The sequence below is a fragment of the Pithys albifrons genome, chromosome 3, assembly GCF_047495875.1.
Source record: "Pithys albifrons albifrons isolate INPA30051 chromosome 3, PitAlb_v1, whole genome shotgun sequence".
NCBI lineage: Eukaryota > Metazoa > Chordata > Aves > Passeriformes > Thamnophilidae > Pithys > Pithys albifrons.
In genome coordinates this window covers 30,344,032-30,370,004 of record NC_092460.1, presented here as the reverse complement: position 1 = coordinate 30,370,004, position 25,973 = coordinate 30,344,032, and the positions used below count along the sequence as shown (strand labels likewise).

The 25,973-nt window shown below is 41.2% G+C and overlaps 2 protein-coding genes across 7 annotated transcripts in view; both read right to left on the bottom strand.

Moving 5' to 3' along the window:
• The window catches only part of IPO8 (importin 8), a 53,106-nt gene extending 41,293 nt beyond the window's left edge, over positions 1–11,813 (bottom strand). The window contains exons 1-3 of one of the 2 annotated variants that reach the window (XM_071551206.1): positions 11,594–11,813; positions 3,159–3,240; positions 929–1,085 (exon numbers count right to left, since the gene is read on the bottom strand). In XM_071551206.1, coding sequence (XP_071407307.1) covers positions 929–1,085; positions 3,159–3,240; positions 11,594–11,677 — 323 coding nt within the window. In that variant the 5' untranslated portion in view covers positions 11,678–11,813. The remainder of the gene's footprint in view (positions 1–928; positions 1,086–3,158; positions 3,241–11,593) is intronic. The other variant, XM_071551207.1, reaches the window with a different exon arrangement.
• Positions 11,814–20,293: 8,480 nt separating this feature from the next.
• Positions 20,294–25,973, bottom strand: part of CAPRIN2 (caprin family member 2) — a 33,548-nt gene continuing 27,868 nt past the window's right edge. For 3 of the 5 annotated variants that reach the window (XM_071549766.1, XM_071549770.1, XM_071549769.1), the window contains 4 exons: positions 24,912–25,097; positions 23,426–23,526; positions 22,622–22,688; positions 20,294–21,207 (listed from right to left, as the gene is read on the bottom strand). In XM_071549766.1, coding sequence (XP_071405867.1) covers positions 20,639–21,207; positions 22,622–22,688; positions 23,426–23,526; positions 24,912–25,097 — 923 coding nt within the window. In that variant the 3' untranslated portion in view covers positions 20,294–20,638. The remainder of the gene's footprint in view (positions 21,208–22,621; positions 22,689–23,425; positions 23,527–24,911; positions 25,098–25,973) is intronic. The other 2 variants (XM_071549768.1, XM_071549767.1) reach the window with 2 other exon arrangements.

Here is a 25,973-nt window from a genome sequence, read left to right as displayed (position 1 = left end):
GAAGTGTTATCTCTGATTTCAATTCAAATCTGAAGTCAATCATTCTTCTTTCAGATATGATTATTGAAAAATAAAGACATCTTTGGGCATCTAGCTGGTAGATTTAGGAGAAGGAGAGAAAAGGATTTTCTTCTGTTTATCAAAGATGAACATCTGTATACTACAGCCTAATCTCATCCTATCAGCCTTATTTTAATGAGAGGGGTGAACAACCACAGACTGTAGTACATCTGTGGTTCTTAACTATTCTTTTAACATCTTAAAACCAAGAACACTAATATACCTTTAAACACTGGGAATACATGCAAAAATTGCTGAAGTAATTAAGAAAATAAGTTGGATATCAGGAAAAAAATTATTTACAGAGAGAGTAATCAGGTACTGGAATGGCCTGCCCAGAGAGGTGGTGGATTCACCATTCCTGGAGGTTTTTAAACTGAGATTGGACGTGGCACTGAGTGCCATAATCTGGTAAAGGGACTGGAGTAGGACCAAGGGTTGGACTTGATGGTCTCAGAGGTCTTTTCCAACTCAATCAATTCTATGATTCTATGAAAAGGGCTACTAGAGAAAAGGAAATGAATCTTGGGCAGTATTTCCCCTGAGTGGTTAACTGTGTATCACAGACAGCCCTGTACACTGTCTGCACTCAATCAACCAAATAGACAGGCTGTCACTACCACAAGTGTTACACGACACTTGGAACAACACCGTAAGAGGATAAATCACATCAGAGAGCTCTCAGCTGGGTTACTACATTTCTGAAAAACAAACGCACACACATAAGTTTGAATTGATCATTATTGCTTTTGCAAAACAAGTACTTGTTTCATCCCCCAAAGCACTGACACTCTCATGTTAACAGCATTCAGAGTGGTAGGTCTGAAAACACGAGCAGTAGAAATATCTCTACACAACGTCAAGGTACCTCACTAAGTCAGGAGAGCGAATTATTCCTTCTACAATGTTATCCCGAATCTGCTGGCGATCGTTCTCATGGATGTTGAATGGGAATACGGCTTCTCCGGGAGGCGGCTCACGGTCTGGCCAGTACTGCGTCACCATGTTCTTCAGGTAAATGGCAGCTAAGTACAGACATTGGGGGAATAATAATTGAATTCTAACATACCTCCTCATTACTCAGTGCTTAACACGTAGTACAGCTGAAAGTAGAACAAAGAGTTGGAAAGATGACTGAAAACCACCACCTGAGTTCTTGAAAATTACAGGCACTAAGCACAGCTGAGTCAGGAAAGCTTTTTTTATGATTTCACACAAGATCAGGCTCAAGTGCCAGTTCTTAAACAGAACAGAAACATATTTCTGAAAGCTTCTGTCGAGGTACATTTGTCATTACAACAATGTTCCACATGAACATAATATTCCATCGTTCTAAACAAGCTAACAAAAATCTACTTATCTGTAATTTTACTCATCCCTAAACAACTACTCAAGCTCGGTAAGTGGAGTTTTGGAAGGCTCATGTAAACAAATGGCTGCACACACAGATGGGACACTCTGCTTGGGGAAATGCCCAGTACAAAACTGGCATGTGGCCTACCTTCTATTCAGACAGAAATGTTTGTTGTGAATCCCCTAAGCTTTATCTCACTATTAGGATTTCCCATAATCCCTTAGAATTGTTCCCTTCTGTCTCACATGTAAATACATGAAAAATAAAGTTAATCTTCAACAGAAAATAAAACAGCATTTATCCACCAGTACCAAAATGCCTGTAGGTGTTCTTCAGGAAACACATGAAATATGGTGTGAGGCAATAAGGGAATGTTCTTAATACTTATCCCCATAAACTGCTTTGGCGGATTACTAACTAGTGTTTTAAAGTATAAATAAGATACCCTTGGGTACAATCACTCTTGGTGATGACAAATTACAAAGTATGAAAACATGTAGTTTGTAAAATATTTTATAGGAGCAAGAGGAAAAACAGCTCTTTGTCTATGACATGCCAGAATATTCAGACTAAAAACAGGTCCAGAAAGACCAGCCCAAGACTTTAATATACTTTGTCCATACAAATTCCTGGCTTTTAAAAAATCTCCCAGGAAATCTGTTGACCTACAGATGTAATTTAAATGTGCTTTTTTATTTTATAGCCCTACACTTTAAAAAAAATGAAATTACCTTCTACATACTTGGGCTTTTTCCTGAATGATACTGAAATGGGAGATTTATAAAAACAACCTTATGGAGTTTAGATTAAGCATCAAACTTTAGTAAAGAATGGTTTAACAACGCCATTCAAAGCTGGATTATCTTTGCAAAAACAAATGCCATCATGACAAACAGCATATGTCAGCACACCCCAACACACCCAGGGGATTAGCAGGATCAGCACCAAAAAAACCAACAGGGCTTCTATGGGAAATGCTGTTCCATAGGACAAAACAAAGCTGGGAATGAAGCAGTATTAATAATTTACTGAAAGAGCTGAATATTCTCTGTATCTGTCAAAAATATTATACAGGAGTAGTTGGATTATGAGAATTTAGAATCCGATCTTACACAAATGCATATCCTAAAAGTTCACTGCATCACCACACCTGAACTCACATAGAGCTGGGAAATCCTTCTAGACATGTTTAGACTACAAATGTGTATCTTCTCAGTGATGTGACCTTCTTTTACATCTATTTCTGTAGGCAGACACCACAGATACTCACTAAAGCATGGCTACCCCTGATCTAGGAGAATAAGGGGTTTTGCCATACTTTAGAAACTTTTGGTTTTATCAGGAAAAGAGATTCAAATAGAGAAACAGGTATTCAAACAAGATACACACTTCTTTTATTTTTAAATTCACACTTGTCTTGGCATCATTAGTTCTTCACCACCAGGGGAAAGAATACCTGAGACTCCCTGGGTGCTCAGTTTGAGTAGAAATCATTTTCTTTCTTATCAGTCTCACAGTAATCCAGTAGCAATCAGTACAAACACAGCAAAGCCAGAGCAGGACTCTACCCTATACCCATGGTTTTATCTGACCCTCATGTAGGAAAGCAACAGCAAACTAAGTCCTTTTCATTTCCTCATTTAGAACAAACCTGGACTGACTGACATCACAATAGCTCAATACTCCACTGTAATAACTAACAGACTTTTTCCTGAAAGAAAATGAAGAAAGGAATTTATCTCACCTGCTTGACGCACTGGAAATTCCACTTGATCGGATACTATTATTTGCAGCAGACTTGGAGCAAAATTGATGATCTTATACGACTGAAATACATAAAAAACACAGTTAGCAAGTCACTCTGTTTAAAGCAGGCTGTATCACCAAATGCTGAATAAGAAACACAGTCTAAAATTTTGCAGTGCTTTTGAACTCCCCTCATGAAACATGAAAGGTTTTAGTACTTGGATTTATCCAGATCTGCAGCAATCCAAATAATTACTTGCAAAAGCCAAGCACGTAACAGCACATGGGTGGAATCAGGAATGTGACAAGGTTCTCAATTAGAGATCAGTGATAATGAATATTTAAATAATTCCAAGAATACATAATGAGAAGTACTAAAGATCTCTCTGTGAATCATTTAACTTAGCCTTGTAAGTCAAAGGGATACAGACATGCTTCTCCAATACAGGCCATTTATTTGAAAAATAGTTTTGTGGTAGAAGAGAAATACTGAAAACACTAAAAAGTATTTTAAATTGTTTTCATGTGTAAACAGCATGTGCCTTAGCCATACCCAACTCTTTTTAAGGAACTAGATGTATAGTGCATCTAAATAAAAACTGGGGAAACAAAGGAATAAATATTTTCAATTAAAATCAAGTATTGACAGATAACACTTCAAAACCCACAGCCTTCCTGGGAACTTTTCAAACACTCCATCAGCCATACAACAGAAGAACTTCAAAGAGAAAACACTGCTCACTGAACTTCTGAGCAGAGCAGGCCAGATTTAAAAGATGTGACAATCTGATAGCGTTACTGTTGCCATTCCCAGGGCTCCTCCAGCGAGGAATCGCTGACTCGGCAGGGCGCAGTCACTCTAAGCCTTGGCAACATTAGTCGGTGCTCGCAGGTCAGATCTTTCATCTCTTGGATCCATGTGATTTATGTTCAAAGAGATGTTTCTTGGGGCTAGATGGCAGCAGCTTTCTGTATTTCACCTTTTATAGTGCCTCCTTCCTACTAGATCATGCCTGGCAGTCGTGTGGTTGTTTCCAGAGCTGTGCCTTCAGCACAAGTATTCAAGTATTATTATACCACACTCTCCCATAAACTCTGCCTCATTCGCAAGCTGTGAAATAAGAGGTATGTTCTGCTCCTCATGTATCCAGTTCCTTGCTCTAACATTTCCATAATGAGGTAAAATTACATTGCTTTCATAATGCTTAAGTGTACCAGCTGCATCATGACACCATCATTCGATAATTTTACCAAATCACTTAACTTTCTGGCCCTTGTTTTATCCATTATAATGATAGTGTAATTCCAACCTACCCCACACTCACAGACTCGTTTGATGTTTATAGAGTAATCTGAGATCTAAGATAAAAGCAGTAGTGGCAAAACAAAAGCATACCCTCCTGCAATTGCCTTCTCTATAAACTTTAATTATCCGTAAGAAATGCTCCAAATGAAGTAAAAACTGTAACACAGACAGCACAGGAACTCCATTTATTCATAGACATGCTGAACTGGTAGAAGCATACTGGATTCTAAAGATCAGCTTTTAATTGAATATCCTGGAGTGCAAGGCTTGCCATTCAGTCACTACTGGACAAAATCTGTGCACAGTGTTGGTGGGTTCTGATGTGGCTGCAGCATCATTTCCAGCACCCAAACACCCATCCCCCAAGAAGTAAGGAAAAGCAAGAGAAATCCCAGCAGCACAGAAAGCCAAAAATATGCATGACCCTAACAGCCCTTTTTTGTTCTCAACAGTGCCTATATGCTGTTCTCAGACCCAATCCACAAACAGCTTCTACTACTATAAACACATCGATTAAAAATGCGACTTCTTGTGGGCTTGTTTTGGTGGTGGTGGTTTCTTGCTGTTAATTCCACCAGTACCACATTTAGAATCACACAATCATAGAATTGATTGGGTTGGAAAAGACCTCTGAGATCATCAAGTCCAACCCTTGGTCCAACTCCAGTCCCTTTAACAGATCATGGCACTCAGTGCCACGGCCAATCTCAGTTTAAAAACCTCCAAGGAAGGTGAATCCACCACCTCTCTGGGCAGCCCATTCCAATGCCCGATTCCTCTCTCTGTAAAGAATTTAGGGTGGACACAGTGATAACAGCATCATCTCCCTTTCTCTGTCCAAACAGTTTTTACAGAATGCACCACTGCTCCAGGAAGCTTTATTAGTACCACTTGTGCTGGTGTACAAATGCTACCCCTGGAGTTCTGCCAGGATATACCCAAATGCAGTTCCTTGGCCTGTGCGCCAGATCCTCTCAGCAAGTGCCCAGAGTGACAAAGGACACGCTACGCAGAAGATACACACAGTGCCCCAGAGGGGGCCCATCCCCACCAGCACACAGCTCTGCAGGGCTCCTTTACACTTCATATACCACCATTCCTAAAGAGATCACAGGGCCCACTAAATCCTCCTATTCTGAACTACTGCCACAGCCATAATTCACATTTTTACACAACTCTGTTTACTACTCTTTTTCAGAAACAGAAATGCTGCAGAGATCAACAGAGACTGACAGCCCATTTTAGAAACAAGACACCCAATTCTGTTGTATTTGTGAAGCTCAAATTCCATCCTGCTCACTTGTGCAGCAACAAACCCAGTCAGGAAAACTACGTACTGCTTGCAGTTTTTAGAACAGAGGACTTTTTAAAAAGCTGCATGCAGCAACATTTTTCCTATACCAGCACATTCTCATTTGTTTAGTTGTTATGCTAACTGTGATCTTGGGATGTATCCCTTCCCTGCCTTGCTCTGGACAACAGCAAGAAAAGCTCCACACATTACACAGGCAGGTGCAGGGCAATTGTCAGGTGTGCACTGTGTAAATAGGAAGAGAACTTGGAGCCGGGTGAGTTCAGCAAGACAGTTCTTTGTATCACTGCAGCTGCACCTTAACAAAAGGAGAGTAGGAATATCAGCAGTTCCACAGAAGGAACAGAAAACTGGCTGCTGATTCTGAAGAGCCATGCCCAGGAGCCACGGGGAGGCACCAGATGGCTGAAAAAGACCTTCAGCACAACTCCAGTTAACACAGCATGCTGCTTTGTGCAGTTTGTGAATAATTACATTGCCCTCAACCACACGGTTGTGATTGGCTAAAACGTCCTATGAGGGTGCTGATCCATGGGGCATGTGTTTATTTTGAAGGAAAAAGTAGAAGATTTTGAAAATAAACTTTCACTGAGTACTTATAAAGAGCGATTATTTTAAAGTTATGTAGAACACATCCTGACTTTTCTTGTATGAATCACAGATCAGAACATTTATGCTAAAAAATAATGTAATTTAATTTCCATTGGGATTAAGAGGACAGGATACAGCAGCGTGCAACTATCTAGCTGACAAACTGGGAGAGGTAAACAGCATTGGGAAGACACATCTGGGTAAATTTACAGCAATGGAGAAGAGATTTAAATGCCTCATGCACGTTGTTCTGTCTGTGTCCACTGTCTCAGGATCTGTGCACTGCAGCTGTACAGCTTTCTGCACTGCTCCTCCACCTTTGGCCTAACATGTTCTTCCTCACCTCAGCATCACAGACCTAGTCTTCAAAAGATCAGAGAACACAACAATTTTTGCCTACTTCCTCTTCCATTTGATTAGGTACAGAAATCATGACACTCAAGCACGCCTCAGACGTGCCACTGAAAAATATGATGAACACCTTGAAAAGAACTAGAATGCAAGGAGAGATAAGATGGAAAAATATGTGGAGGATCCCCAAATGGAGCCTACTGAAACAAACACCTTTCACATCTAATGTTCAGATTTAGCTCCCAAGTTATCACACATTGTACACTACCAAACTCATTTCAGGAAGCATTATTCTTGTGTCTTGCTTGCTGTCCTATTTCAAGCCCTCAGCAAGCAACTGCTCCAGGATGACATTTGTCATGACCTCCCCACTGCACTGACAGCAATCACAGGCTTGAGCACAGAATAGCACTGGAAGGTACTTCCTCCCCTGCAGAACAACACGACCCTCCAGGACAATACATATGGGAAACCTGGAAGCCTTCCCTCAGCTGCAGCAAGCAAAGCCAAGATGATCCTTCTCCACCAGCAGTAAACATCACTTTCTCTGCACCTCTGAATCCAATTAAGGCACACAAAAATTGCTGAAAAAAACAAGGCACTACTACCTGGTTTGCAAAGACAAACATAGAAGAAATTTGTACCTTGATTTCATAGGCAATTAACTGTTTACAAAGATTCTTTAAGGCTTAAATGCATTTGATCCAAATGCTCAACTATCTGGTTTACCAAGTTTTATTTTCTGTTTGCTGTGAACTGAAAATACGTTACTCAGAAATTTAATTTGCATTTGTCACACTTGAGAATATTTCTGAAGTTGTCAATAGTACTTTCTCTCTTGTTTTTTTATGTTGTCAGTCACAAACAGCTGTTGAAAGAAATTAGAACTTCAAAGGACACTTCTTTCCTTCCCTGCCTACATGCAAAAGTGCTGTGTGGGGAGGGGAATACACACAGTATTTTCCTGTACAGTGAAAATCAGCATGTGTAAGAACCTATCTGAGCTTCTTTCCTGTATGGATTCTGCTGCCAAATTTATCCACTCCAATAAAACTCCACTTTCCACAGAACTTTTAATCATCCAAGTCTACTTCCTCATGAAACCAGTAACACAAATAGCTGAGATTTCTCCCTCTAGTTATCAGGAGGAGCTCATTGTCACTTTCAGAGAAGCCTTAAGATCCTTGCCTACTGTGGCAGCTGCTCAGCAGTGATGTGTAAAGACACTGGAGAAAGCCAAACTTCATTCTGGGCTCCTCTGCTTTTGGGCAATCTTCTCACACTTCTTCTAGCACTGCTACTCGGATCCTGTCAAAGCCAAATTATGAAACACCTACCCAATAACAAAACAAATAGCTGTATTTCTGCAATTGTGCTATTTCCCCCTTTGTTACAAGCCAAAGAAATGTATTACAGCACACTGAGCCACTGAAGATTAATGTACAAAAACTGTATGGAAATCCTATCTGAACTGGAATCAAAGTGACTCTGCATGGTCAGTAATCAGACAGTACATTCCATGACATTCCAAGAACTGGCACATGAAAGTCATAACGGCAATAAATAAATAAGTAAACAAACCCAGCAAGAGTCCTTGAAGTCCATGAGACAGATGTAACAAATGCCATAGCCTGGAACAGGTACCAAAGAAGGATGAACAGAAACTGAGTATCTCTCTTGGTGTGATCACTGACTGCTCCAGTCAGCCCAGTGTGATTGATAAACACCCTCAAAGTGCACAGTGACTACAACTGACGGAGCTGGAGAAAAACAAGTGGGGGGCAGAAGGAGGGGCGAGAAAAAGAAAAAGGGGGGGATGAAAAGATGTGCAGACCAAAACCAACAGGGAAATGACAGAGATTATTGAGGCAGGAGGAAATTACTGGTCTAGTTTAGCAGGAATCAGATTTCAAACAAATCCCACACCCAGGAGTTCTGTTCAGATCACAGAAAGAAGTGAGGTTTGTTGATGACTCGGAAGTAGCATCAAGCAAGGAGAAAGAGCAGAAAATCCTATCAACAACCGAATCATCTTTAGAACTGCACTAACAAAAATAGAGTGGGGTAATAGGACAAAGTACATGGTCATGTACTCAGGAATAGTAGGAGTTTAACCTAAAAGCTTGAAGTTTCTTAGTAAAGAACAACCACAGGGCAAAGGGACCCTGATGTATTAAGTGATGTAGATGTTGCATATGAAGAAGATAATTACAGACTTAGGATGTACCTAATGAGGTATAAGTAGCATTTAGCACGAGACTTTCTGGAATGCTGCAAACACAGAACGACCAAAATGCACAAGAAAGATCAACTGAAAGGAAAACCAGTGCAGAGAAGAGCTGTGCTCTCCTATTATTAGATTTCAAAAATTCAGTTTTATAACACGACAAAGGAAATACCGCCTGTTAAGGCTGGGCAAATAGGCCTCCAGGGATCAGCCTTTGACAAACATGTCAGAGAGGGTACCAAGAAACCTATTCTAGTTAAGAACTAAGATTGGCACAAATGGACATAAATGGACCATAAACTAACCCTGGTTGGAAACCAACACCTGTTTCTATCTGTGAGAGGAAGAAAATTCACAAGCAGCCTTACAGTAGGTATTATAAAGTAAGGGCAAAACAAAAAAGGGATCTTGATTCCATTTCTGAATGCAGTTAAATTATAATCTAGAAGGCAGACAGCACATTCATTGATTTGGCTCTATCTTTACACAGGTGCAGGAACATACAGAAGAGAAAGAGGCATTTTCAAACATGCTGGGACTTCTTACAGGTAGAAAAGCTTTTATTCGTTTAAACTCCATCCCCTGTGCTCTGCCCTGCAGGCAAACTGTGGAGTTGGGGCTATTCCAATATTGTTCTAAAGGACTCTCTGTACTGGTACACACAATGAGGTGCCCACAGAGGGGCACTATATGCGTGGACCAGTAGGATTTGTCATGCCTGGGAAGCTCTTGTCACTACCTGGAGTCAAACCTGAATGCCAATGTACACCACAGACAGGCTAACACAGCTGAGTTTTACCTCAACACCCACAAAAGGCTCAGGAGCAGCATCACTTTAACTGTGGCACAGAATAAAGGCGACCACTGCTCTGTTTGGGCAAGGGTTATTTTACCACTTCAGGTGCTTATTATTGTTGGAGAGTTTTCTGTTTCACTGATGGACTGGTTTCTTTGGTGGAACAGCCATCTGGATTCCAGCACTTGCAGGAACACAATGACATGTCAACACTACCATCAGATACACCTCGCTTTGAAGTCTTGCTTCAAAAGCACTGAAAAGCTTCAAGATGCCAAAGTCCCACATTAAGCAACATTCCTCAGGAGCACTTTTGTTCCTCTCATCCAAAGAGTAACGTCAAATTCAGCACCTTTATGTCTGTCAGAAACACTGTGCTTCATTTAGTTACAGGAAGCCTACACAAAAATAGGTATGTCTTAATTTCAAGATTCATTCTTTATAATACTTAATACTATAATACTATAATGCATCAACTATTTTAAAGAAAAATCTGTATCTCAACCTGTTCTCAATAAGTCTATTGCACTCTTGAATCTCAAACCTGTGTTTTGTATGAGAATTTCACTTTCCATCACCCAATTTAGAATATTCTACAGCTCTCAAACTTAAAATGCTTTCAAAACTGCTCCTGACCTTCACAGTAGTTACTGGTGCTGTGAAAACAACAGCGTTAGGGGCAAGACCCAGAAGCCCAGACAGCTGCCTCTTTGTTCTGAGCAGAACACGGCAGTAGCAGTACTTGGTATTGTAGTTTTGACACTGCAACAGGCTGCTCACAAATCTTTGTCATTTCCCTCTCAGCCCTTAAAGAGTAAGGACAAAAATAGGTACGGATGAACTTTTAAAGTAACTATGCCAAATAAAGAAAAAAAGGCTTGCATCCTTATCTAACTATTCCCAAGAGCATTCTCAATGTCCAGCACTTAATCCACTGATTTGCTAAAGGACCTTACCAACTGCTAAAGCAAGGATTAGCTGTATCTAATTCAGATGGAGTTGCCTAAATAGAAAAGTAAGCCAGAGGAGCAATCCTGAAGTAGCAGGAATTCCTGACAGCCAGTTCTCAGTGTCTGTTTGGTTAACACACCAACACAATCAAAAAAACCCACGTTCTCCGATAGAACTGACCAAATATTCCTCCAATACACAGTTGATCAAAGCTTTATTAACGCTGTGCTAGGGAACTTTCTCTTTTCTCGAACGTTCAAAGGTTGTGGTCACAGTTTTGATTCAGCACACGCTGCCGCTACATTAGAAAAAGGTTTTTACATCAGGAAAAGGTTGTTCAGCAGAGGGTGGTCGGAGACTGGAACAGGCTCCCCAAGGTAGCGCTCACAGCATCAAGCGTGTCAGAGCTCAAGCAGCGTTTGGACAAGGCAGATTCCTGGGGATGTCCCGTGCAGGGCCAGGAGCTGGACTCGATGATCTCAGTGTTTCCTTTCCAATTCCACATATTCTGATTAACTGTGGGATGCGTGACAAACACTGCCCACGAAACCCAACGCGCCTTGCTCCCACTTCCACTCTCCGCGCTGCCGGGCGGGACAGGAGGAACCCCGAAGCGTCCCCTGCGAGCGCCGGGGGGACCCGCGCAGGGCCCGCCGATGTCCCCGCTCCCGCACCGCTGCCGCACCGCCCCCGCCGCGGGGCTCGCTGCCGCCCTCGGGGGTCCCGGCGCTGCGGACACGGCGGAGCTCGTCCCCCGTCCCCAATCCCGTCCCCATCCCATCCCATCTCACTCCATGTCCCGGCCCGCGCGGGCGGTCCCGGCGGGGGCAGCGGCGCCCCCCGCCCCTGCCGGCGGGGCCGGGCGCCCCCGTGCCGCGCGCGGGGCGGGCCCCCCGCACCTGGTTGAGCTCGTTCTCGGCGGCGACACGCAGCTTGGGGTCGATGGTGCCCTTCAGCGCCTGGATGATCCTGTTGGGATCCATGTCGCCGTTCGCCCGCGGGCGGGCAGCGCTGCCCCGGGCCGGCAGGACGCGGAGGAGCCGCCGCTATCGCCGCCGCCCCCCCGAGCCGCGGGCCCGCGCCCCGCGCCCCCCCCGGCCCCTCGCCACTGCCATGCACCGGCTTGCGACAGCTGGGACCGGGAAACGCGGCGCTGCTTTACGGCCGCGGCACCGCCTTCTGGCTTCGGGAAGGGGCCGAGGCGAGGCCGCGGCCATGTTGCCGTACGGCTAGGAGAGCGCGGGGCGTGCGGGCCGGGGCGCTGTGGGCGCCGCCATGTCGCCGTACGGAACCAGGCGGAACCTCCCGCCGCTCCCCGGCGCGGGTCGTTCTTCCACTAGGATTTAAAAATTCCAATTTTCCTTCTCCTTGGTTTACTCTCTTTTCGAGGTAGCTTTCCGGCGTGCATGCCAGTGTTTGCGGCCCCGTGGAGCTGTTCGCACGAGAATGAAGGGTGGGAACACCGACAATAAGCGGAGGGGGCGGCTCCATGGAGGAGAACTGACATTGTTCCCGCAGTTTTCCAGGTGCCCAAGGATGTGCCACTCGCAACGCCCAGCAAGACAAAGTCGGCGCAAGGAGCTTCTAAAATGTTAGAACATCGTAATTCCTGCTGTGCTGCTGAGCACGTTTCTGTGGGATACTTGTCCTCATTGTTACGCAGATCAGTAGGACCTGAAAAGGGTTTGCTTGTCTTAGTGCTGTTTGAGTGTCAGAGTGGGTGGAAGGTGCCCGTCCCCCGCCTCAGGTTGACAGGAATACACAAACACCACTTCTGACTTCAAACACCACCTCTTCAGTCTTTAAACTCAAGCACTGGACCTGCTGATTCTCCATCTCTGTCCTCCTACTTCATAGAATAATAGAATCGATTGGGTTGGAAAAGACCTCTGAGATCATCAAGTCCAACCCTTGGTCCAACTCCAGTCCCTTTACCAGATCATGGCACTCAGTGCCACGGTCAATCTCAGTTTAAAAACCTCCAGGGATGGGGAATCCACCACCTCTCTGGGCAGCCCATTCCAATGCCTGATTACTCTCTCTGGAAACAATTTTTTCTGATCTCCAACTTCAATTTCCCCTGGCAGAGCTTGAGCCCATCGTGCCCCCTTGTCCTATTGCTGAGTGCCTGGGAGAAGAGACCAACCCTCACCTGGCTAGAACTTCCCTTCAGGTAGTTCTAGACAGTGATGAGGTCACCTCTGAGCCTTCTCTTCTCCAGGCTAAACACCCCCAGCTCCCTCAGTCTCTCCCCATAGGACTCGTGCTCCAGTTCCTTCTCCAGCCTTGTTGCTCTTCTCTGGACCTGCTCCAGCCCCTCAATCTCTTTCCTGAACTGAGGGACCCAGAACTGAACACAACACTCAAGGTGTGGCCTCACCAACACAGAGTACAGGGGAAGGGTCACTGCCCTGGTCCTGCTGGCCACGCTATTTTTGATACAGGACAGGATCCCATTGGCCTTCTTGGCCACCTGGGCACACTGTTGACTCATGTTGAGCTTTCTGTCAATTAGTACCCCCAGGTCCCTTTCTGCCTGGCTGCTCTCCAGCCACTCTGTCCCCCTTAAATCCCAGAACATGCAGGTGAACCCAAGTGAGGTTTAAGCATACATGTGGGTGTAAGAAAGATGTCTGTCAAAGGTGTAGTTCACAGGCCCGAGAAACCTCATGGCTAACACAACCTTGGTAAGCCAAATCCCTCATTTACTCCTTCACGTGATGTTATACATAACATTTACAAACCAGAGAAGTGTGATTCACTGGTAGAAAGAGCAGAAAGACTAATTGCTGTGCTTAGGAAGAGTCAAAACACAAGGGCAATTAGGAGATTGTCCCATTATATAAGTGCCTTAGGAATATAATTGGACATCATGTCATTTGTTCACTGTAATTACAGTATAAAGCATGGAAGGTGTTAAAGCAGCCTCACCACAATGATTTAATGAAAAAAATATTGTCCCTTAGTAACTTAGCCTCTAATTAGGAAAGAATCCAGCTGTAACAATGAATTGCACCTACCAAGCATGTGTGGCTTGCAGGCTCTCTTGTGGTTTCCATCACCTTTTGAAGTGTTGCAGAATACCTGACCCTTATCCTTCTCTTCTGCAGTAACACAGCTCTACAGCATCCAGCAAGAAATTGCAGGCACTTTCATTTGTCTTTCCACTTCCACTTACAATTAGAGCAGGTGCTGTAATCATAAAATAGAAAAAAACCCAACCATTTAGTGTTTTTTAAAAAAAAAAGTATGTGAACTATGTAGTTTTTACTATGGTAATTCTTTGTTATTTTCCCCACTTTGGTTAAGATGATAAATAAGCCTAGTCCAGTGAAAACTGCCCATTTCAAAGATCTTGGATCACATACCATACCCAAACCAAATTACTTTAAAGGATTTGTAGTGTTGTCTCTCCACCCCTTTTCCTAAATTAGCATGTTATGAACAGTTTAAGAGTGGTTCTGTTTCATTCCATGTTGTGTATTCATCTGTAGCAAGAGAACTTAAAGGTTACAAAATTTGTTTGTTGAAGAACCTCAGTCTTGCAGAACTGGTGACGCAAACCATATGAATAGATAAGAAAACATGCTTTATGCCATTTTAATATCTTCCTAAAATGTTCTCCAGAGTTTGATTGCCCTTACCACGTGTGTCTAAAAAGGCACTTTTCACACACAACATTGATTACACAAAGAGTGGGAAAAGTTTTACACCTAAGATTTGGCTTTTCACAGAATCATAGAATCAGCTGGGTTGGAAAAGACCTCAGAGATCATCAAGGCCAACCCTTGGTCCACTCCAGTCCATTTACCAGATCATGACACTCAGTGCCACGGCCAATCTGAGTTTAAAAACCTCCAGGGATGGGGAATCCACCCCCTCTCTGGACAGCCTATTCCAATGCCTGATTACTCTCTCTTGTAAAGAATTTTTTTCTGATGTCCAACTTAAATTTCTCCTGGCAGAGCTTGAGCCCGTGCCCCCTTGTCCTATTGCTGACTGTCTTTTCAGATGTGTTTTTTGTGCACACAGACATCAGTGAGGCAATGCCAATAAGCCTCCAAATCAAGTAATATCCAGTTCAACAATGCTTATTTCCTTTGTAATAATTCAACAGTTATTTAATTGTGGAATTATTGTTGCAAGCATTGTAGTCTGCCTCTGTGTTGAGTTTGCTGGATGCCTGACAATTCTTTCTGTACAACATGAACCTCCATAGATACCAATGGCTATGTTATTTTAAAAATTAGTTTGGTCCTTAATTGAAATATTTTCATGTCACTTCCAAAACTTCAGGATGGAAGTAACTACTTATGAGCCAGAACTTGTATGCCTTTTTGTTAGAGCAAAGGGTCTGTTAATACTTTGGGCTTCATCTACTTCAAAATTATGGATCTGGAACTGAATTAGAGGGTTGGGTTTGGTTTTTAATCTGCTTTGCTGCTCTGCAAACAAAGAATCTTTGGTAGTGTTCTGAGATTTGCTTGTCAGCCTGATAACTGCTGGTGATCGAAGTCCCAGTGCAAAAGGGACAAGAGATACACAAGGAAACTGAAAACAAAAAAACAGAAATCAAAGTTGCACCAGCATATGAGTACAGGAAAAAAAGAGGTGATAGTACCAGGGAGGTGGGGAGATATGGGAAACCAAAGGGTATTTATAAAGCTCAAAAACTTGTCAGGTGCATTATAATAAGGGCTTTATACAGTATTTAGAGCAAACAATCTTATTTTGAAACTTAGTTGCTGAAACCATGGATTTTTAAAGCAATGCAAGTTTGACTTCAATGAAATTCAGCTTAAGTTCCTGACAGAATTGCCATCAAGATAACCTGATTAAGTTCAAGAACTTTGGAAGGTGGAGAAAGAACTAGAAAAGCCTTACATACTGTAGGTCACTTGGAATTAACCCTTTGACTTTTAGCAGTTCTGAAATGCATGTGGAGCCTCAGCTGAACACTGTAACACACTTTCTGCTGGCCTGGAACAACTGTCCCCTTACTGTGCCAACCAAGTTTCTCTAGGACAGCATCTGGTTCTAAGTTTTAGTTAATAACAGACACTCATGGAACAGTATGAGAAAGAAAATGACCTTTGTGTGATGTGCTGGAGACTAAAAGTGATCAACTGTTTTCAATGTGGGGTTCACTTCATTGCAGTAAACTAATGATAAAGTGATTAGATCTGGGCTTAGCATAAATCTTTCATTTCATTCCATACCAACCACATCTCAAACCTTACTCATCTAAGGCCAAAAACTGTATGGACTAATACTTTCCAGCCACATTAGTACTTCACAATATTTTCTTTTAAGTACACCACCACCTGGAAATATTTTGTCCACAGATACAAATTTATAAGTTGTTTTCATTCTTAATAGGGCTGTTTGTAATTGGGAGACAAGATAAAATTAAGGTGATCAAAAACTTGTTAAGAAGTGCCTAACTGGAGTTAACTCATTTTTATCTGGTTATGGTACTGTACCTCTCCAATTATAATATAAAATGTCTGTTGTGTATCCGCCACAAGACTCTCAAACAATTCTCTCAAAAGACATAAATAGATTTGATAGTTAGTAAGGATGATCTGCAGCAGATAAATGTATTCCAGTCCTCCACATACAGGCCTTTGATCAGACTTAAAATTCCACAGCAGTCTCCCCTGTGGCTGTTTTGTTAGAGCAGCCATAGATAACAAAGCAGTCAGGGAGGAAAAAAGGGTTGTAAATTGAACCCGTATAACAGAGCAGTGACATTCCCTGCACCAGCACTGCAGCCTGCAGGATGGAGGTCTCCCCAGCTGCAGGGAGTCAGCCATGACAGTTCTGGGAGATTGTTCAGGGTCTCCCCCTCACTTCCGTAACCTGGAAAAAAAATTCACAAGAGTATTAGTACTGTTTTGAAAACTAAGAAACCTGTTGTTACAGTTGAACCCCACACACAGGCAAGTTCAGTCACCTGCAGGGGGAGAAGAGGGAGAATTAGAAAGGTAAAAAGTGAGACAACTTGTGGGTTAAGGTAGGTAAGGCAAAAGCCACACTCAAGCAAAGCAAAACAAGGGATTCATTCATCACTTCCAAAGGGCAGGCAGGTGTTCAGCCTTTCCCAGGAAAGCAGGGCTTGTGTGATGTGACCTCAGATGTCAGACACCATAACTTGAATATCCCCCTTTCCTCCTTCCCCCAGCTTGTATTGCTGAGCACATCATCATACGGTCTGGGGTATCTTTTTGGGTAAGTTGTTCCAGCTGTGTCTCCTCCCAACTCCTTGAGCACCCACAGCCACTTGCTGTGGGGTGGTGTGTGAGGCAGAGAAGGCCTTGAAGCTGCTCAGCAATAACCAAAACATTCCTGTGTGTTATCAAGAGTGTCCTGGTCGCAAATCCAAAGCACAGTCCCATACCAGTTACTCTGATTAAAATTAACTCTCTCCCAGCCAAAACTATTGCATCCTTCCATTTCAGGGTAGGTCCAATACTTCACTGACCTCAGGAGAAGAAAACAGAAATTCACTCCCTCCAAATCAAAATATAGTATTAGTTCCTTACCCTTACAGTTTATCTTCAGCAGGCTGCATAAGAGAACTAACTTGGAGAGAATTTAGGTAGTATCCAATTTATGTAGCAAAACAGCAGTAGGAAATTAGCAGAACTATGATGCCTCTTTGCGTGTTTTAATCAGACCTCATAATTCTTCATCAACTAAGGCATTTTTCCCAGAGCAACAATTCGAGCAACTCCATTTAACAATTACTGAGGAAAAAGGTGCTGTTAGACAGTATTTACCATGAAGTCTATGCAGTGTTATCTCAAGTATTTTCAAGCTGTGAAACTCACTTGTTAAAAATTTTGCCCAGAAACAAAATAAAGAACCAGGTCATTAGTCTGGACATTCTTAGGTAGACTAACACTGTGTCAGTAAATGCACTGAAATCTTTTCAAGTACTTTGAAGAGCTTTCAAAAACAAGTATTAATCTAGAAGCATAAAGAACTATCAATACCCTAGTGTTTATAATCATGGAAAACCATATGACATCACATTTTTTTGAGATTAGAATAGCAGTTTTCTGCCTGTGGATTTTGGCCAGGTATTGGTGTGGAAAAAGGTGCTCTGCTTCATCTTCTGAAGTACTTTTTTTAAACACAACCTCAGCATTTGAGGTTCAGTAACAGTCTTTTGAATTGCTTTTAGTTTGAAAACTTGTTTGTGACAGTACCTATTCAGTTGTGCTTCCTCTCCTTTTTGTAACAGAGGTTAACAAAGACTGTGTTCACAGCTGATTACAAACAGTGAAAACCCAGGGCTGTAGATAAGAAGGTACTATGTGAGACACGCATAGGATGAAATTAATTATATTTTTAGTTATTCTAAGGGAAGAGAATTGTCCAGGTTGTGTATTTTTTTAAAAATAAAAAATATCAGGAGAAAAAACATGTTAAAGTAGATGCTACTATAGAGATTATTCTAACTCAGGCTGATAAAGCCTAAAAAAATCTTTGTATTTTTGAAAAGCCATCCATTACATGACTTACAGTCAAGTTCATTATCAAGGAATGGTACAATTGTTAGATTTAATGTTTCATTATATCCACACAATTCTGTTGTATTCTTTTTAGTTAGAAATTTAAAAATCCATCTTATTCAAATGGACAACCAGTTCTAAAAGTAAGATGTTTACCTCAGATATCTTAAACATAAGCAAGGTAAAGATAACACTAAGGCTTTGCTAGTTCTACCAGTGAGAAAGATTAGTCTCAAACAAATGGCACCATGGGCCCACCAAGCAGTTGTGCAGACCTGATTGAACTGGAGCAGGAGAAAGCAACACATGGTTCATGTACACACATGTGATGCTGCCAAAGGCCAGGCTTACTTGCAATGCTTGGAACTCCTGGTCAGTCATTCTTGGAACATACAAAATCCATCGTATGAGTACATATAACAACAACATGTAGGGTGAGCTGCATGTTAAAGGAATGCACTTACACTAAGGCAGTTTGAAGTGCAAGGGATATCCTGCTTTACACACAAGAGGGTTCACTTACTTGCCCATCCCATTAGAGACAGGTGGGAGCAGAGGAACTCAGTGCCCTACAGGTCTAAAAAGGAGAGCTTGTTGCAGATCTTTGAAAAAAGCAATGACATCTGTTTGTCCACAGCTGCAAACCTATTGCTACCTGAGAATTATTTTACCACTTCTGCCTACCTACCGTACTTCTCAATTAATATACAAGGAGAATTAACATTCTAAGGAAAAAGTGCTAGTTAAACTGCCACTTATTCTATACTGAGTGTTCTAAGAATAAGCCTCTTCATCAGCTAAAGTCAGAACTAGCATGTTTAAAAATATGAAATACAGGCTTAGTGTACAATAGTTAAGACCTGACACTTTTGCAGTGGTAGAAACTGAGTTCTCAGAATCTCATCCTACCTAAACATCTCATTTCAAAATTTGCCAGAGGAATTAAACCAAGACAAAGTATGATCACTGGCTAAAAATCTGTATGAAAAAGAAATCTGAGCTCAGAACAAAATCAAGATCTTTATGTCAGTAACTTTATGAAGTCACACCAGACTTGTTTTGGCATCTGCATGGCAGCAAGGGCAAACTGTTTCAAGTTGAAGTTGTGAAACCAGTTCCCTAGAAACAGCAGCTTTGTATCAGGTCTGAATTTTATTAAATTTAGTGGTTTACTGTTATTTAAATAAGCAGATAGCTAAGCCACCTTTACTTTGCATAATTCTAATTCAGCCTTAGATATACTAGTCAGGCTTGTGCCCTGGCTACTTTAGTAGACTCAAAAATGTACTTTCTACTGCTAAAACAATCTCCTGAAGCTTTTGAAAGGAGGAAAAAACAGTGACCTACCTTCTTACTAGTTCATATTATCATTTTAAACATTGAAATTATTTCCAGTATTTGACACACTGCAGCTTAGACAAGGACATACCTCATGTCTCTTCATTCCTCAGGCCACAAGAGAGTGCTGAATGCTGGTCAAACAGCCCAATAGCTGTAAGAAAGGAATTTCAGAAATGCTTCCTAGCATTTGTGTCCAGGTTTGATTTAAAATGCAACCAGCAGGCTTCAGATAGAAAGTTCTTCAGCAGTTCTCTCAAATGTGGAGATAACTTGCATTATAGTCTGATTCAGGTCTCATGGGGAAGGGAAGCAATACACATTTATGCTCCAGAAGGGTGAACTTTAACTTGAAAATGTATTGCAAACTCAATAATAGTGTGAGCTGGCCCTTCAGTGACTATTTTGAGGTTTAAGAATTTCAACTGCATCACTACTGAAGGACTGATGCTATGACAATGCTAGATTTTGACAGGATATGTATTTGAAATAAGTAGTCCTAATTAAGTATGTAGCATTTCACTTCTCATTTCTTGACCTTTCAGTTAAAAAGAAAAAAGGTATATAATTAAATCTTGAACTCATTTTGATCAAGGGAACACTCAAGAAGGGCATCAAGCAACAGATTACCCTGAATGACTGAAACTTGAAGACCAGTTCTACATAGTATTCATTTACAGCCCACATCATGAATACGCTCAGTGATATACTTTAAAATCATGAGCAAGATTAATACTAAAATGCATATTAACTTGTTTTATTGAGGCACAACAAGGCATTGTGAATAGCCCATACTTGAGGCAATCAATAGTGTAGTAAGCTGGACATTAATACAGTTTAGGGTAAGTGCAAACAATATACATTCACAGCTTTATTAGCAAGGCTACATCACAACTGATAAAGTGCCAAATTAGTGCTGATTCAGTACCCCAACTCCATGATTTCACCTTGCACAACAGGACCATCATTTCCCCCCAATAATGGAACCACATATCCTCTATAAAGTCAGTAGTAAGTGCAAAGCTAATCCCACCCCCCTCCACCAAGGTGTTTGGAGCAGCTCTTTTGTAAACATCGCACTGGATTTTAGTCCTGATAAAGGAGGTATCCCGAAAAGGTGGAGTATTTCCAGCTACTTCCATAGATGGCTCCCCGATGCAGACGTAACCAGATCTGATCCCCCTGGAACAGCTGCAGGACTGCATGATTACTGGCTGTTTCATGATCCGGAGCCCCATCATTTGCATATGCTGACACGAGGACCTCTTCATTCTTCATGAGATTCACGTACAGCGGAACATTGACAGCCAGTTTCAGCATGTGGAAGATGAAGACATAGGTACCATTCACTGGACAGTTGAACCTACCAAGCTGGATATCAAAAGTTTCTCCAAGGTTGTTCAGCAACAGGTCAAACACAATGGGTTGGTCTAGAGTTCCAGGGGCCAAGTTGGATGTTCGAGCAGCGGAGAAGGCGACTCTCATCTGCTGTGGGAGTGGGTAGACATGCACTGGAAGTATGGTGGCAGCCTGGCTCGTCACTGGCACATCAACAGGGGTGATGCTGCGGGAGTCTCCCTGCCCAGAGTCCGCACTGTTAAAGGTTTCATTATCTCGTTCTGGACTGCTCACCTGAGAGGAGTCACTCCACCCTGCTGTTAAAAATCATTAGCAGCAGTCAGTATTATAACAGAAGGATATGCTTAAGCCTGCAGAAAATCTTGAGCAGCAAATGTACAGGCTTTGCAACAGATTTGTCTTTCAGCCATAGAAAGCTAAAGGATATCTGTGAGAACAGAACTTGGAAGCTGGTTTACATTCATCCCACTTGCATTCAGCAAAATGGGACATAATTTAGCTACAAGCAATTACTTCTTATACTGCTAAGTAGGACAGGGTAGTAGCTTGCAATAGTTTTAGCTTTAGTTTGTCACATGCATCAGCATACAAAGCATATGTTAACTTCTGAGGGGAGTTAAAGTCTAATTTCTGAAAACACTGACAAAGTTAGAGCCACATAGTCATTTAGTCACCTTCAAGATCTGAATTTTCACTTCAAGTTACTCCACACTGTTCTAGAGTTTTATCTTTAGTAGGTTTTAACTTACAATGCTAGAATATTTTAAGTCTGACAAGTAGTTACTTTTAAGCTTTCTGCACTACTCAAAATGAAGCATTTAATCTTTTCAAATATCTAAGTTAAAAGGGTCTAGAATGAAAACACTAGTAGATCTGAGAAATTTAAAGCAATCACAGTCAAGTTGCAAACCATTGTTATTTCCACTGGAAAGCAACACCTTAAAAGATAATAAATAAAACTAAGAGAAGTTGCTGTAAGATCTTAATGCTAATGAGCATTTTGTCAACAGTTAACTCACCACAATCTCATATTTAGTTCTCTTCTAAAATATATTCTATGAATCCTCCCTCAAAATGAGAGATGACCTGCTTATCTTAAAAAAGCTTCCAGGATATGCCATAAATTCCCTCTGTTCTCTAAAGTAGTATCTACAGCTACTATTCACCTCACATTTCACTTGTAGTACTGGAAGTCCAGCTTTTAATCCTACTGTATGTGCTGGAAAATCTTGTTTACAGCTTCTCAAAATATATGCTGTTTGTGCTTGGATTCAAACAACTAGCCTTATTTATTTCTTTAGGTTTTATACTCCACCATCGAAGTACAGAATAAACCTCTATTACCAAACACACTATTTTCCATAGAAAAGTTTACCTTACTAAGTCTCTGGGACCTGATATCTTACACAGAATCAAGAGAGAATACACAGCTAAGGGAAGAAGCCAAATGGGTGTTTTCTAGTCAATTTATTTGTGAAGTTCAGTAAGGTATCATTATGTCAGAGCTTTGACACATGAAGACTTGAACTTGAGAACAGTAAAATGAAATCTGATGCTGTGCAATGCTGTCCAAGTACTGAAGCTTTCACCCAGATGAGTTAATTTACACTAAGAATGACCTGTTAGGTCAGTGATGGTGTACTGTTCTTCACACTATTCATACTAACACCCCAGCTGCCACACCCACTGGGAACCTGACCTTAGCCTTACCTCTTGAATTTGCTCGAGGGCCACTAGTTATCCCACCTCGTTTATAGCACTGCTGGTAATTAACATCCTAAATGAGAAGTATTAGGAGATGGCATTAAGCAAATCTGACATCAAGTGAGGCAAATACGCTATTTTTTTTGCACAAAAAATTTAATCTCTAGAATAGACAGTAATGAGTTTAGAAATAAGATGCAGATAAACAGTCTTACTTATAAAAAACTTACTTCTATAATAGCTTGTATAAAATTAAAGAGCCATTTTGATGCTTGTTTTAGCAAGTTAGGTTCTAAACTATGTGTTGAGTTCACAGAGCAATACCTTTAAAATCTCAAGTCTGCCAGAAGTCCATGAGCCTGTAGAGAAGACTCATAGACCCTCCTCCCACCAGAAATCTTTGCTTTCTTACTGTTTTGGTGTTTTGTTTTTGTTTGATTTTTTTTTTTTGCCTAGCCACATTCTCATCCAGTCCATTTAGGAGCTCATTATTTTACATTACAAAGGCATTTTAGTGTCCTAACATTTAAAATAATGAAACACTCACACAACATCTTATTTACCATCTCTCTGTGTTTCAAAGATTCCTTTCTGACTAAAATCAACTTGTCATAGAGAAATGTTATCTGTCTGAACTGACATTCAACTGAATTCAACTGCTGTCTACCATTCCAAAAAAAGGACTTTGTCTAGGAAACAATACTAACCTCTAGCTTGCAAGTTCATCTGTTAAAATCATGAAAAACTACCATATTAGAAGACTTAACTGCTGTACAGTGGAAGGCTACTGGAAACCAAGTCAATACTTACCCTCTGAGAATATGGCATTCCAGCATAATCTCTACCAGGGAACTGTAGCTGGCCATAGTTGCCATTTGTTATTGAAGATGAACCTCTGTAAGCATCAAAACCTGTTCAAATAAAGTTGATTATTCAATATTATTCATTGTTTGGTTTATAGTACAGGTCCAGAACACAACTAGAGCTCTTTTTTGGCAATTATACATACTAAGTTATGCATTAAGACAGCTATTCTCCAATTTGGAATTTGGAACAGTTATAACAAATGCAATTCATTAGCTACTCATAACTGTCCACTGTGAATATATCAAAATTGCATGTTTAAAAATATTAACATCAGACCCCAACAACTACCTGTAATATTAATGGGATTTCACAGAACAGCTGAAAACCCAGAAACAAGATTTAACAGAGAATTAGAAATACTTTCTTTTGCTATTACACTGCTACTACTGTTATACATTTTGGTGCTAATAGTTCACCTCTTTAGCTAATAACTTATTAATTTATGCTATTAATGTAAGCTATTATTTAAATAAAAATAAATACAATAAATATTTAAATAAAATAATTTAAATAAATAATAAATATACCATAAGTAATATTAAAAATAATTCAAATAAAAAGGAGGAATGCAAGAAATTATTTAAATACCAAAGAGGAATGGAAGCAATTTCATAGCAGACACCACCAAATCCTTAACTGCTGTTAAGTTAGAACTACTGAACTCATCATTTGGTACACATTCCTCCTACCAGGTGCTGAGCAGGCTCAGCCCAATAACTGAAGAAACTATCTCAGACTAAGTACCCTTCCACTTGAAAGTGGAATAGAGCACAGCTACCAACCACCTTAAGTCAGTATCTGCTTAAAGTCAGCTGAAACTTTCTGTAGTACTTCAGCTAGTAGCACAAGAGCCAACTGGTCTGCAGAGACCAAATAATCCTCCTCTTAAAACTCTTCAGTTTGTTACTGATCTATAAGGGCTCTTCACTACTAGGACCCTCTCCCCATCCTGGTTTCTGCTGGCAATATTAAAGCCAGCAGTGCTCAGCAAAGACTATCTTGGTTTGGGCAAATACCGCAAGAGATATCTGACAAGAAAAATGCCTGCCCAGACAGCAAGACAGATGCCAAGAGAAAGAATAGAGCAGGTGAAAAGTTCAGAACAGTAAATGAAAGAGCAAACAGAGAAGTCCATTCAATTAAGTAATCTAAAAACCTATAAGTGAAAGTTTCTACCTTCAGAATCAGGAAGACTATGAAATTGCTCTGCCATTTGACCTGACAATCACAAGTACAGGGTCTACAAGTCAGAATGAACTTCCTTTATTTCTACAAGAGGACCCTGTTCTCTGCACATTGCCCTTAAAGTCTTGTTTAAGAAGTTTCACATACAGAACCTGAATTCAATACAGCATTGTGTTAAATCACATTCTGGTGTTAGAACTGCAGATTTTTTTTTTTTGTAAGGTAGTAGTAAATACAGGCATACCTTTATACCCACCAGGGGAGCGGTATGAATTAGCCAGTGACCTTCCACCTCTAGCAGATCCTCTGACAGACCCACGACTGTTAAGGTAAGGCTGAGGGGGTCTGGGAATAACATTAGCCTGTGCCGGATAATAGGCAAGGCTACCATTGCTAACAGGAACAGCTCCATCAGGTTGATAGTTCACTGCTTAAAACAGAAGGCATAGATGAATTCAAAGCTTTTTGTAACTGCACTAAGTTACCACAACTAGAAGCAAGGGCAACATTAGGATGTTCAGAGACAAATTAAGCTGCTCTGAATATTCTGATCTTCTGCTCCTTCCTTACTTCAAGTAGGATCTCGAGAGTCCTTCCCTTAGTTTTGTAGAGTATAATACTTATTAAAGCCTACTGTAGACAGCCCAGGCTGTCAGTGTAACCCTCTACAACATGCATTCAACAAGAGTCAGTTGCACAGGTGAGAACAAGCTTGGAGCACCATGAGAAAACCCAACTTAGATTAGAATCATGACATTTGATTAAGAATTCTCACTTGGAACCAAGACTGTTCTACTAGCAAGACCTCAATGGTTTATCTAATAAACTAGATCACCTCAGTATTGACATCCTTCAAAATGACAAACTCAGTCTAAGATAACTATGGAAAACAGATTTTTGGGTTCAGTTTCTGCAACATACATCTTATTAGGCAGTTCAGCCCCAAGTAACACATATTCAAGAACACGTTTCACTCAGAGTGGTTAGGGGGCAAGCTTTAAATACAGACTTTGCAATCATGAATATATTTCCACTGGTCCGTGCTTTATATCAACCCAAGCAGCTTAAAACTGATTCAGAGCAACAGTTTAAACCCTTTTGGGAGGTCTGTGCAGGGCCACTGCACAAGGCTAATCAAAATATGATTATTGCCATCAAAAAAATGTACAGAAGGCTGATCACCTGTAGGTTCAGTGATGAGGAACATTGAAGCTAAACATGCATTCCTGACTTCTATACTTATATTATTCTTTGAGTTCTTAATCTTCATCTGTCTCACTGACTTCACACACTATCAGTCTTTTTC